The sequence below is a fragment of the Anguilla rostrata genome, chromosome 5, assembly GCF_018555375.3.
Source record: "Anguilla rostrata isolate EN2019 chromosome 5, ASM1855537v3, whole genome shotgun sequence".
NCBI classification, from domain to species: Eukaryota; Metazoa; Chordata; class Actinopteri; order Anguilliformes; family Anguillidae; genus Anguilla; species Anguilla rostrata.
Window position 1 is genome coordinate 19,978,581 of NC_057937.1, and position 12,747 is coordinate 19,991,327.

The window sequence follows — 12,747 nt, forward strand, 5'->3', positions numbered from 1 at the left end:
CCCTCTTATTTTCATTGGACCAATCCCACAAGGTCTTGTGAAATGGGTGGTAACAACATAATTTTTCTTCTGAAATTTACTGTATTATTGGTAGCGTTGAATACTAATCATTACATTCAAATTTAAGCAATACAGAGACTTCCAGTGGCTTGCATGGTTTACAGTTTACGTATCACACAAGTAATTGGACAATTGGATGCTCAGCTGTTTCTTGGCCAGCTGTATGTCTTTGCAACATTAGTTCACGTGCAAGAAAGCTAACAAAAGGTTCAGAGTTGATTCTAGTTGTGGAATCTGTTGCTCTTGTCTCTCAACATGAGGACGAAATAAGTGTCAATGCCAGTAAAGCAGGGCATCACGGGGCTGAAAAATCTGAATAAATGAATCATGGAGATATCCAAAAATGGGTGTGTTAAAATCAACTGTTTGATATGTTGTTAGGGAGCATGAACACACTGGTGAACTCAGAAGTAGCAAACGACCAGTGGATGACCAGAGAATACTTTCAGTTGTGAGGTTTACTGCAAGATGCAAACCATTGATTAGCCTCAAGAACAGTACAGCCTGATTAGTGTTTACTATAAAGTACTTTTGAGTTCTGGAACAAAGTGTAATGGACAGATGAGACAAGTATTAACCCGTACCAAAGTGATGTAAAGACGAAAGTGTGGAGAAAGAAAGGAATTGCTCATCATCCAAAGCTCCATCCTCATCTGTGGAACATGGTGAGGGTAATGCTGTGGCTTGGACATGTATCGTGGAATTGGCTCACTTGTCTTCATTGATCATGTGACTGCTGATCGCAGCAACGGGATGAATTGTGAAGTGTACAGGAACATATCATCTTCTCAGATCCAACCAAAAGCCTCATAATTCATTTGACGGCACTTTATCTTGTAGCTGTACAATGACCCCAAATGTTATGCCAAAGCACAGCCAAAAAGTGGAATGTTCTTGACTGTCTATAGTTGCCAATGCCCATCCTCACAATATGCATTAGTAGAAATTATTCTAACAGCCAGTGTTTATATTCATATCAGTTTCAGCCTTTATACTAATGGAGAGCTGGTCTCATATATGAGTGAAAGCTTTTCACCTGGGTCTTTATTGATTGGGTAATCCATTAGCTTGTTTCTTGACTGACCGCACTCAAAAAGCTTTGCGGGTTGCGTGCTTCCTCAGCCAAAGAGCGCTCAGCTGCTCTGATATGTTTTTCTTATCAGGGAGATAAGTACAAGTTTATAAATGCATGCACAGAACTCATGGGCAACAGTTCATCTACAGCTATGGTCTCTGTGCTGTTGGCCTGGATATTGAGGCCCACTGTGTGTGTGTGTGTGTGTGTGTGTGAGTGCATGCGTGTGTTTGTGTGTATTTTTGTATGTCTATTTGTGACCGTGTGTCTGTGTATGTATTTGTGTGTATGTTCGTGGATGTGTATGCGTTTTGTGTGTGTGTATGTGTGCTGGATCTTTATTTGTGTATGTGGATCTTGATGTTTTTGTTTGACAGGGAATCATACCATGTCAGTTGTCCTGTGCCTCGCGATCCTTTTACCTATTTAATTAATCTTTCATAAATCATTCATAAATTGTTGGTTTGACTCAGTCCTTATATGGCTGGCTGTCCTGTTGCCACTCTGACCCCTAACCACTTGCTATTCCAGAAAAGTGCAGTCCCAGAAGTGCCTGTGTGACAGTACTTTTTCTTTGCTGAGGAAGTGAAGAGGTCTGTGCTCGAGAATAAGTAGGACATTTTCAGGCTGAAAGTATTCCAGCCATGTATTGCTCTAAAATGTGCAATAACAATCCTGTGTCGTTTTTTCAGACATCCTTTAGAAGCTCCTGTAAGCCATATTGAAATTGGAATTGACATTGAATTGCCTGTTTCTGTTGCTTTTTTTGAAATAATAATGGAGTTTTGACAGCTTAAGCAGAAGGACATCAAACCATGGTAGGCAAATTTGTAAAATAAATGTCCTTCATTTTGGCATGCATTAAGTCTCAGTTGGAGCAACAAGAATGAGGACATAATTTTGATCTTGCTCTGCTACAGCTGTGTAAAAGTGCACAAAATATGTAAAATTACGTGTTAAACAGACAATCTGTCAACCAGTAACAGCCTTGAGTTTTATTGTTCTGTAAGGAACAGTATATTCAATAAGACCATCATAAATTAAAGAATAAATAATGTTGATAATGTTGTAATGTATGAGAATGAAGGTGAGTAGGGGAGGCATTGGAGAGGAAGAGTGCAAGCAAAGAATGATGGAATATGGGAAAGAGCTGATGGTGAGATGGTGGGTGAGAGAGACATGAGGGGTCGGGGAAGAGAGTGAGAGAGAAAGAGGGGTGTGGGGGGGTTGTGGGATAATGAGAGATGGATACAGGAGAGTAAGAGAGTCCTGGTACCATCAGCTGGAAGCTTAATCATCTTCATGCAAATTGTAGCTTCCTCCTTGAGCCAGTCCTAACCCGGAGCATCAGAAGGTATGGGTCACCCCAACCCCCTGAAATCAATCTGATTAGTGTTCCTGGGCCCAAATCAAGAGCAGTGATGTGTGAGCAGCCAACAGAGGAATGGCTCCACTTGGAGAGCAGTGGAGTGGAGTGGAATGGGTGTCTGAGTGGATCTTTATTAAAATTTTATCCCCCAGCTGTCTGGGGGTGGTCTCAGGACAGAATGGAAGTGGAAAGGGGTCTAGGGGTAGGAGTGATGGTGGTGTGAATGTATCAGATTTGATGATGCATTTAGAGGGGTAAATGAAGAGCCCTTTTGTTTTAGACTAGAGGGTGAGATGGGTCCATCCCCCAGGTCAGGAGAGACAGGCCGATCCAAACAGCTCTACAGTGCCTCTGTCCATCTACAGGTTTTAACATATATAACTATATCATCCCATTGACTGTGTTCTGGGGGTTATTAAGAATCTGCAAGTACATTGTTTATGTTTATATAGAGTTTTACTTGGACCAAAACCCCAATAGAAGGATCAGGAGATTTAGATGCTGATGCAAGAGTTGTGATACATCTCTAACTCTAAAAGTGTTAATTCAACTCTTAACAGACAACATTTGGTCCCACGTTCCAGAGTGGGACCAAATGTTGTCTGCTGAGAGTTCAATTAACACTCTGTAGGTCTATTTCAAACCATTGGAGCCTAAAGTTAACTAAATCAATATTGGATTAATTAATAGGCACTACACTAGTTGTCAGAATGATCTCTGAAACCATAAATTATCTGCCCAAAACTATTAAGTACTGTACTTGCGCGTTGATCATAAATTGGCATCAGTACCACAAAATGCTCAAGTGATCTAATCATTTGAATGAATCAAGGTGTATTCGCTTTTGTATCTACAGTAGCCTTGTTATTGTGTGCATCGTCTCAAATCACAGATCACAAATTGGACAGCCATGGCTGAAAAATAAAATCAATAATAATAAATAATTCATGACCCCATCTGCTTTTCAAATGTCTGTTCGCTCTGGAGCTACATTTTCCTGCTTTCACAAATCTTGTGAACAAATGGTGGGTTCATGAATGCATTTAACAGATTCCCTAACGATTTTACATATTCAGTATGCAATATAATTTTACAGATTGTGTCCATTTTACAGATTCGAGTCTTTACAATGCCTTTGGTTTTTTGCTATTTTTGTTGGATAAACAAGGAATCTAGGAGTGGAGGGTTTACGCTTATACTCTTAAACACACTGTAATATTTTATTTGAGTCCTGCCATTGCGACCAGAATAATTTTTTTAATCGATAATATTTGTATTGGTTCAACTTTACATGTGTCTTAAATTATGTTGCCCTCAAAAATGAATTATTGAGATTTTGTTTTAATTAAGCATTAACTATTACTTGTCACATTTTACTATTTGCTGTCAATAACTGAGAAAGTTCAATCCCATTCCTGTGGGCATGTTTTCATTGATTTTTGGGAATGATCATTTTTGTAGTAGTTAAATAGTTCTTTTTTGCGGGAAGCACACCTCCGTGATGGACAAACAACATAAAAGTACTATTGTGGTGTATTTCCTCCATTTAGCAATTCCTAATCGTAATCAGGTCCGGCTTTTGTGGGTGACTTGTTGCCTAGTTACCTGATATCTTGCAGCTGTGTTTGTTTCATCAAAACTGCTGTCTGATGTTGGGAAATGCTCTCTGCTACAGTTTAATTCACATAATCGCAAAGTAAAAGGTATTGATTGATCTCACTTTATGTCTCGGGCAGTCTGAAAGCCAGACAAGATGACAAGGAGAAGCATGCCTTTGAATTGGAACGGCTGAAAAACCGATTGTGGCTTTTAAAAGAACATATAAAAGATTGCTCTGATAGCAAAGTATCATCCTGGCTGTGGAAAAGAAACTCTTGGCTTCCGCCAGAGCTGACCCCTTACCACCGAGAGCACTCAGTAATGTCCGTGGCGGAGTGAGCATAGATTTAATGACCAACTTCCCAGCAGTGGTGAATCCTCTGGGTGCCAGTTCCGCAGCGATGCTAATGTGGATCGACTTGTCCCTCCTTGTTAAAGGAGTGACATCATCGATGCAGACAGGAATCGGGGATGAGCCCCTTGGTTCACTGTTCCTCCTTATCCCCTGCTTAACTGCCTCACTGCCTCTTGAGGTGGGGCGCTTGTCACAAAACCGAGGAGAGAGAAGGGAAGAGGCGGTTCAATCTAACCTCTTATTGCTCTTTCATTACTGCTCCATTAATGTTGCTCTTAACTATGGCTTTGGTTTGTTACGTTTACCTACCTTATGTGCATTCCTGTAGGTTGCTGATAGGCACTGAGTAAAAAAATGATGAAACTGTAAGTACTGAATTGTCATTTCTGTGCCACAGGGAATGTCTCTCTACTGAACTGATGCACATCCTTTTGTCCTCATATGCCCTCGTGCTACCTACAGATTAGTGATGAATGGGCTCCCACAGCCCCCCCCCCCCCCCCCCCCGACCCCGTCTCATATAGAGCAGACTGATAGAAGATATCTGTATATGCCTCTGTAATGTATGACATAGACAGACTCATCCAAGGATACATTAACATAGTTATTTCCCAACTGCCAGATGGTACTTGGCAGCAGTGCAATCTGAGGACACTGCAGGCTGATGAGTGAATACCCACAATACCCTGGGGTGTGGTGAGATGGGACAGATTAGGAAGCTGCTACGGCTGAATCTGCTTGTTCATTTCTGGATCTTGTGTTTTGCCCTGTGTGTGTGGTGTAATAGCGAGCGGCTAGGACCCCCTGTCACTCACATTTCTCAACATGTTTTATGACGGGGAGGGAGGGGGAGTGTCAAGCTGGGAAATAAAAGTAAAAAATTGACCATGACGACTGAAGTCTCAGGAAAATGGGATAGCTTGACGATGTGCTGATAAAAGAAAAAAAAAACTTTCGCTGGAAGACACTAGCAGGGTAAAGCACCCCCTCCCAATAAATAAATAAATAAATTAAAAAATCTCATTCTTATATCTGAAAGTATGCATTAGTTTTTGTTTCCTGTGCCAAGCCCTTCATTTTTGTTCATTGTAACCTTGTAGGTAGGAAGGTTAGCAGAGAACTGAATGACCTAGGATACCATGGAAGGCAGAAAATGCAAACGGATGAACAGCCAATGACCTGTAAAGAGGGTGTGGGTGTTTACTGCAGGTAGTTAACATTGGAGAGACCAATTGAAGGTTTGGCCTAAACACCACTAACCTTTGGCACTACCACTAACCTTTGAAGTGTTGCAAGACAGTGAGTCCGGGTTTAATGTATTTTGCAAAGGGGGGTGTGTTTGTGGTGGAGAAGAGAAAAGGTGCCTCTTTTACATAGGAGTGTGCACTGAATCAGGATCCACAGATTTAGAGGCGGTGACACTCATCAAATTACCCAGCCTGCCCTAGGGACCGGCTCTGTTGGCGGAGTGGGATGAGCGGATCCTGCGATGGGTAGGCACATGCACCCTGCTCATTAGTAGTGCTGCCCTCACAAAGTGAACAGGAGGCTGAGGAGGGGTCCGGGGGCATGCCCACTTCCCCCTCCCTCAAAGATGATTTAGGATTAGCTATAACACCTAAGTTAGTAATATATAGTCAACTAAAACACTAACACAAATTAAAAACAACTCTGTTAACATCTCTTCAGTAGGGGTGGTGCTGATAGCTACAGTATATGGCTAAGGCTCTAGGAAATGTCACTAATGAAATCCATGGTCTTCGACAGGATCTCAGTTACAGATGTGGCAGTTGGTTTCAATGTAAACCCCCTTGACACACTCTTATGATTATATGCCAGTTGATTGTTTTTCTGGAGAGGTTTGCCCATCCTCACATTCATTTAAAAATTATGACCACAGTTTTGCCACATTATTATATCCCTTTATGTTATCCCTTTGACTTGTGCAAGGGTGTGCAATGATATTTGAGAAGAGTCATGTGGGTCTAAGCTTTTGTTTCAAACACATGATTCAACTAACCAAGACTGACCATAATCAATTGATTTATTAAGTCAGGTGTTTTAGCCCTGATCTTGAGCTTTAGAGCAGCAGTGGGGAACCCTCTTCCTAGAAGGCTGAGTCTGTTTCTGGACTTCATGCCACTCCTGCTTTGGACCATTTAATTAGCCCCAATTTGTTTTAAAAACATTTTCGCTGAACTTATTTATAGCATATGGATGGACAGCTAAAGGCTGTTTTTGTGGTTCTATTTGACAAATTTTACTGTGGTCTAATCTATGATTGAACCAGCATACATACAGGTAATCAGTTCATTGAGCCAGGGTAATGGGTGGAAACAGACACTAAAAACAGATATGGCCCTCCTGGAACAGGGTAACCTCTATTTTGCAGTTGGATCATTGCATCATATCAGCATGAGTCTGGAGATTCATTCATTAGTTTACCCACATGTCTGTCTACACAGGAAGTGTGGCACAGTGAAGGACGAGGCCCATGGACCGAGAAGCCTGGGGGTCACCCACTGCAGCCTGCAGCCCACACACTGCCCATCCTGGGGGGAGAAGATCACAGTCGAGCTGCAGGATGAGCAGGCCCATGGGGAGGGTGAGCTGGCAGGAAATGCTCCCAGGGAGCTTTCGCTTTTTTATCTGCACTGTGTTTCATCTTCACCTCATTAAGCAGGGGGAGATTTCAATCTGATAATATAGTTTTAATAGGCTTTGCCTTGTGTTACATATGGTTTTAACAGGCTTTGCCTTGTGTTGTATAATAGAGTAGTCCTGGGAAGAAAAATTATAAGCCTATTTACAGAATGCATATACATGGGAAAAATATAGCACACATTTTCATGTCAAATACATTAAAAATGGCTCATCTGTTGAAAGGACAATTCATGTTCTTGTGCATGGATGGGCCTTGTGGCCTGAGGTCGACCGTGTCAGTGCTGTGGCCGGTAGCCCTACCATAATTGGCGGTGGCATTATCCAGGGTTACGGAGGGTTCAGTCGGCAGGTATCTGCATCTTATTACTCTCTAGCAACCCCTACTGGTAAATCAAGCACCTGCAATTCCATCTATTAAGCTGCAGGTAAATTGTCTTTCTCTGACTCTTCTTCTCTGTGTGAGTCTGTCTGAGGTGTGATTAGAAATGGTGCTGGGCCTTGCGTGCTTGCATTCACCTTAATTGACGCCAGTGGTTCCAGAAATGAGCATTGATGTATGCAATTGGGCATTTCAAATTATGGCGGAAGGGGAGGGGGGGGGGGTCATAAAAAAGGTTACAATTGCGATTTGGCCTAGAGCAGTAATGATGACTTTAGGATAATCACCCATCATCATCTTCATTCTTTTTTGTATTTAAATAGATTTTTTCATAAGGATACAATAAAGGCCCTTTGAACAGCTTCAAGGATTAATCATGTGTCACGGGTCAATAATGCAGGTTTCATCGCGTGGTGTGACTACTTTCCCTCTCGTGCATTGAAAACACAATGATAGTGATGATCTAGTGAGGAATGATCAATGCAGATGACTCACAGAGCAGGGCATCACAGTACACAGTTTATTCCACAGAACCACACCCTTAGCAATACAAGATTCGTTTGGGACTCAAAATTATGAGCAGAAAAATGAGGCAATTCTTAAAATAAAAGCTTTTTCTCCTAAAGGAAGAATGGAAAAAGTCATTTGCAAGCTCAAGCAGGCGAATCAGGCACATCCAAGCAGCTGCACTTTCAGCTACAGTGGCTGAGAGATGGCCACTCATTACATTACATTACAGGCATTTGGCAGACGCTCTTATCCAGAGCGACGTACAACAAAGTGTATAACCATAGAGATGGCCACTTTAATTCAACCATCCAGAAAACCATGAACACACACACACACTCAAACATGCACAAACGTCCTGCATGCACAGAAATGCATGCACACACACACACACACACACAGACACACAAAACACACACAAAAATACACACACACACACACACACACACACACAAACAAACACACACACACAATTACTGATGAAAGGGACACCTGCACTGCATTGTATGTTTCCATAAGTACCGCTTTACTCTGTAAAAGGCACTAGTTTGTATTGATTGTTACGCCACTTGAAAGGAAGACCCAGACAGATGTCGGACAGGAGGAGAGTGCAGAATGAGGCTGAGATCAAAGAACTGGATACAAGAATTTCAGCCTTGGACAGATATGGCACTCAAAATTCTGGCTTTAATGTTAAAAACCTTTAAAAACCAGTGCTATTCAGCTGAAAGACCTCATCCTGTTAATGTTAACAAAGACATTTGAGAGTGCAGTGGTGCGAAAACCATAGGCACTAGTTGCAGTGCATAAAATCCTCATTACAAAGGTGAATGCATATTTGAGAGTGCAGTGGTGCAAAAACCGTGGACACTGGTCTACAGAGATGTGGAAAAAGGTGATATGGTCAGATGAGTCATCTTTCACCATATTCTCGACGAGTGGGCAAGTGCATGTGTGGCATACACCAAGAGAACATTACAGGCCTGAATGCTTGACCCCTGCAGTGAGGGAGTCCAGCGGAACACCTTTATCCTATGATGAAACATTTCTATCCTGATTGGAATGGTTTGTCTCTTCCAGGATGACAATGCACCCATCCACAGGGCATGAGGGGTCACTGAATGGTTTGAGGAGTATGTATATGATGTGAATCATATGCTATGGCCTTTGCAGTCACCTATGGGAGATTTTGGACCAAGGTGTTCAACAGCGGTCTCCACCATCATCATCAAAACACCAAATGAGGGAATATCTTTGAAAGAATGGTGTTCCCTCCAATAGATGTGTAGAATCTATGTCAAGGCGCACTGAAATTGTTCTGGCGGCTCGTGGTGGTCCAACACCTTATTATGACACTTTATTTAGGTTTTTCCTTTAATTTGTCACCTGTCTGTAGATGAATGAACACATTGGATTAAAAAAAAACAACATTTTTATGCCGATTCTGTTCTAAGAGTAGCTCAAATTTCTACACATGGCAGAACTGGTAGCATGGTAGTTCCAGCTGTGGTTGAAGACAGGAAGAAGAAGCACATCACTTCCTTCTTGTCTTCCCCAGTCTGCCCTTGAACAGCAGATACCTTTATGAAGTCCACAGGAGAGACAGGGATGAGTCTACATCCATTAAAATAACTTAGCTTTAGTTTTATGACTGTGCATATGATCTGTGTATTTTGTATTTAAAATGTGTACTGTAAATCTCTTTTTTTTCTTTGTTCAGTCTGACCTTTAGCTTTTGGCTGGAAAGTGAAATGGCACAAAATGAAGTCATTTTGCACATGAGCATTCCCTTTCATTTGCATATATTATGAAGGGGCCAGAAATGCACATGGGGGACATACAGTCCTTTCTACATCACTGATGTTCAGTCATGCTTGCTGCCCTGCGCTTGAATCTGAACGTGTGCCTTCTGCCTTTTCTTCTGAGAGTGGAGGTGCTGTGAAATTGTGCACGTGTGAAATTACTGGTCCTTGTTCTTTGAGTCTCAACGTTCTGAAAGTGGCTTTTCTGGTTGATCGTTATTACAGGGGGCTAGCCTGATCTTTCCAGCTGTGTGATTTCACTGCTGAGTGACACAGTAATAGCACGGTGGACTTTAATGGAGCTTAACCGAGATCGTAGGAGGTGATTGGCTGAGATATCGTCACAAGTGACTGGCCGACATAGTCCACTCTTGTTTGGCTTAGGTTCATTCCCCACTTTCCCCCCACACCCTAGACTTTTGCTTCGATTTTATTGGAGCAGAGTCAAGAAAGGACAAAGGAACTTGGGTGATCTTCCAATGAACATGAGGCACTAATAAGATACATTTACCAAAAGTTAGCAGCATAGCATTCCACATGCCCATAACCTTCTTATATCATGTTAATTTGTTTTAATTGTAGTTAATTAGATACAATCACAATAATTTTTGATACCCTTATATTGTAAAGAATTCCGAATGACATTTAATTGAGTTACCAAGTAATTGAATAATGGGTGATGAAATATATTGCCTCTCTCCTCTTTGTGCTATTTGTGTATGTGTGTGTGTGTGTGTGTATGTGTGTGTGTGCCCCTGTGTGTGCCTGTGTGTGTGTGTGTGTGTGTGTGCATGAATTTGTAGTGCTGACCCTCAGTGTAGCAGACAGTCAGAGCCGGGAGCTGCTGGTCTCTTACCAAATCCCAGCGGAACATCTGGTACCTTTTCACCACTACAACCTGGAGCTCCTGCAGGTGAGCGCTCAGAACACAGAAGCAATGTCGCCTTTGATTGGCCTATTCATAGCAGCACCTTGCCCCCCCCCCCCCCCCCCCCCCCATCTTGTGGCCCATGAAGCATCAACACCATTAAAATGGTGATGTTAAATTGCTATCTATTTGAGTTCCTGTTTGAAGGACAATCTCTGTGTAGGTCTTCCCAGAGAGCAACTCCTGGCTTTGTCCTTTGTAAGGTGGTGGGAGTCCTCTTCGCCACGCGTATGAGAAGGCAATTAAATGTGTTATTTCCCGATGGGAGGTGAAGCCTTGTTAAGTGGCACAGTCCAGGCAGGGGAAACACCCCTCTGTGCCCCTTCTCACTTCCTCTCTGGGCTGCTGTGTCCTTAGCAACAGTCAGAGCTGTCACTCAGTCCAAACAAAGACAGTGGAAGGCAAGGTTGTCAAACTCCACCTCTTTTCAACAGAAATGACTCTCACATCATCTGAGCTACTCATATACTGTACTGTCGCTCTTGATTGCCAAGGAACAAATTAGCACCGCAAAAGTCTAGTGGTTCCTATGGTTACATGTGATTCCTTTAGGGAATTCTGTATGTTGTTGTGGGTGGAGTGTCTGGGTAGATTTTTATTTTAAAGCAAGCCTCCCTAAAACAAGATGTCTTCCTAGCCAATGCAAATCTATAATTAGTGTAAAAATATATTTTTTGGCAGTGGTTACCAATGGGCCCACACATTCAGTTTATGTGCATGGCTTCAAAATGAAGACACTTGTTCATAGTCAAGTAAACATGAATTTGGTGATTACCAGTACTTGTGGGAAATGGTCTATGAATTTTTGTTCTTGTATATTATTTTATATTTCTGAGTGTTTAAAATGCAATTTGGTTCTACACTTCTGGTGTCCTACAATGCTTTTCTCCCCATGTGATGCATTATCCCAAAACTCGAGAGACTCCACATGCATTCTATTTATACGATAACAAAGAGAAGCCACCTGCAAAGATGGGAGTCAATGGAGCACTGTGGGGTAGTGTGGGATATGGAGTCCTGGGAGGGTTGAAATTGAACTGAACATGTGCTTGGCTGAAGGAGGGGGTAGGGGTTATTTGTTCTGCAGGGAAACCCATGACTAAGCCATGTTCTTTACTTCCTTGGAGGTAAAATTGCAGTTGAGTAAATTCTATTTCAATTAAAAAATTGCTCTCTTTTCAGTAAAATTATTATGAATTCAGTATACTAGTTTGTGTTTTAGGAACACTGACAGAGAGACCTGCTCAGTTACAGACTAGCATTGGTACTGGATTTTAAACTAATCTTGTGTTAATAAAGGCAAATTAAATGTAATTAAAGTGCCACTCAGGCAGTTGTTTATCAAGTCCAAGTTCAACCTTGCCCCAGTAGATATCCCTTCAGACATAACCAAAGCCTTGTATTGCAACATTTGCTCTGAGGATTATCCCTTCTGTTATCACAGACATTTTGTTTTACCAAAAGTAAGTTACACATTAACTCATAAAATGTTTTTTGATGGCATTAATATTACTCATATTGGACAGCCTGTTAGTAGATGGACTTCTAAACAGGTTTGTCTGGTGTAGCCTGCAAGTTAGCCAAAAGCAAATAAGTAATTTAAAATGAAACCAAGATGGAATTAGACTTCACGGGTTAAGAAGCTCTGTACTTAGAGGTAGAATTAGCCCTCAGGTGACTGAGCCTTGTCTGGCCATATGGGTTGAGTGTGGATGATTTTACACGTGGCTAGCTTCCCACAATCCTCTCTGATTTGCTCTTCAGACTGATCCTGGAACTCACCCCTGGGACAGAGGAAGGATCAATTATTGATGACCTTCTTTCTGCCAATAATACTGTATGCAAGAGCTTCTGCTTTTTTTGTTTCCCCATCTCATTATTTACACTTTGTTGCAATTGATTTTTCAGTCACTCCAACACAAAATAAATCTCCAGCCTTATTCTACTTTGCCTTCTGTGATTTCACAAAAAGTATTTTGATATGGCGGTTTAACCCCTTCTGTAGCTCC

At 41.8% G+C, this 12,747-nt stretch overlaps 1 protein-coding gene across 2 annotated transcripts in view; it reads left to right on the plus strand.

Annotated features, from left to right (window-relative positions):
* Positions 1 to 12,747, plus strand: part of ccdc33 (coiled-coil domain containing 33) — a 76,463-nt gene that overhangs the window by 26,291 nt on the left and 37,425 nt on the right. For both annotated transcript variants that reach the window (XM_064335569.1, XM_064335570.1), the window contains exons 6-7: positions 6,924 to 7,063; positions 10,614 to 10,723. In XM_064335569.1, the coding sequence (XP_064191639.1) occupies positions 6,924 to 7,063; positions 10,614 to 10,723 (250 nt within the window). The remainder of the gene's footprint in view (positions 1 to 6,923; positions 7,064 to 10,613; positions 10,724 to 12,747) is intronic.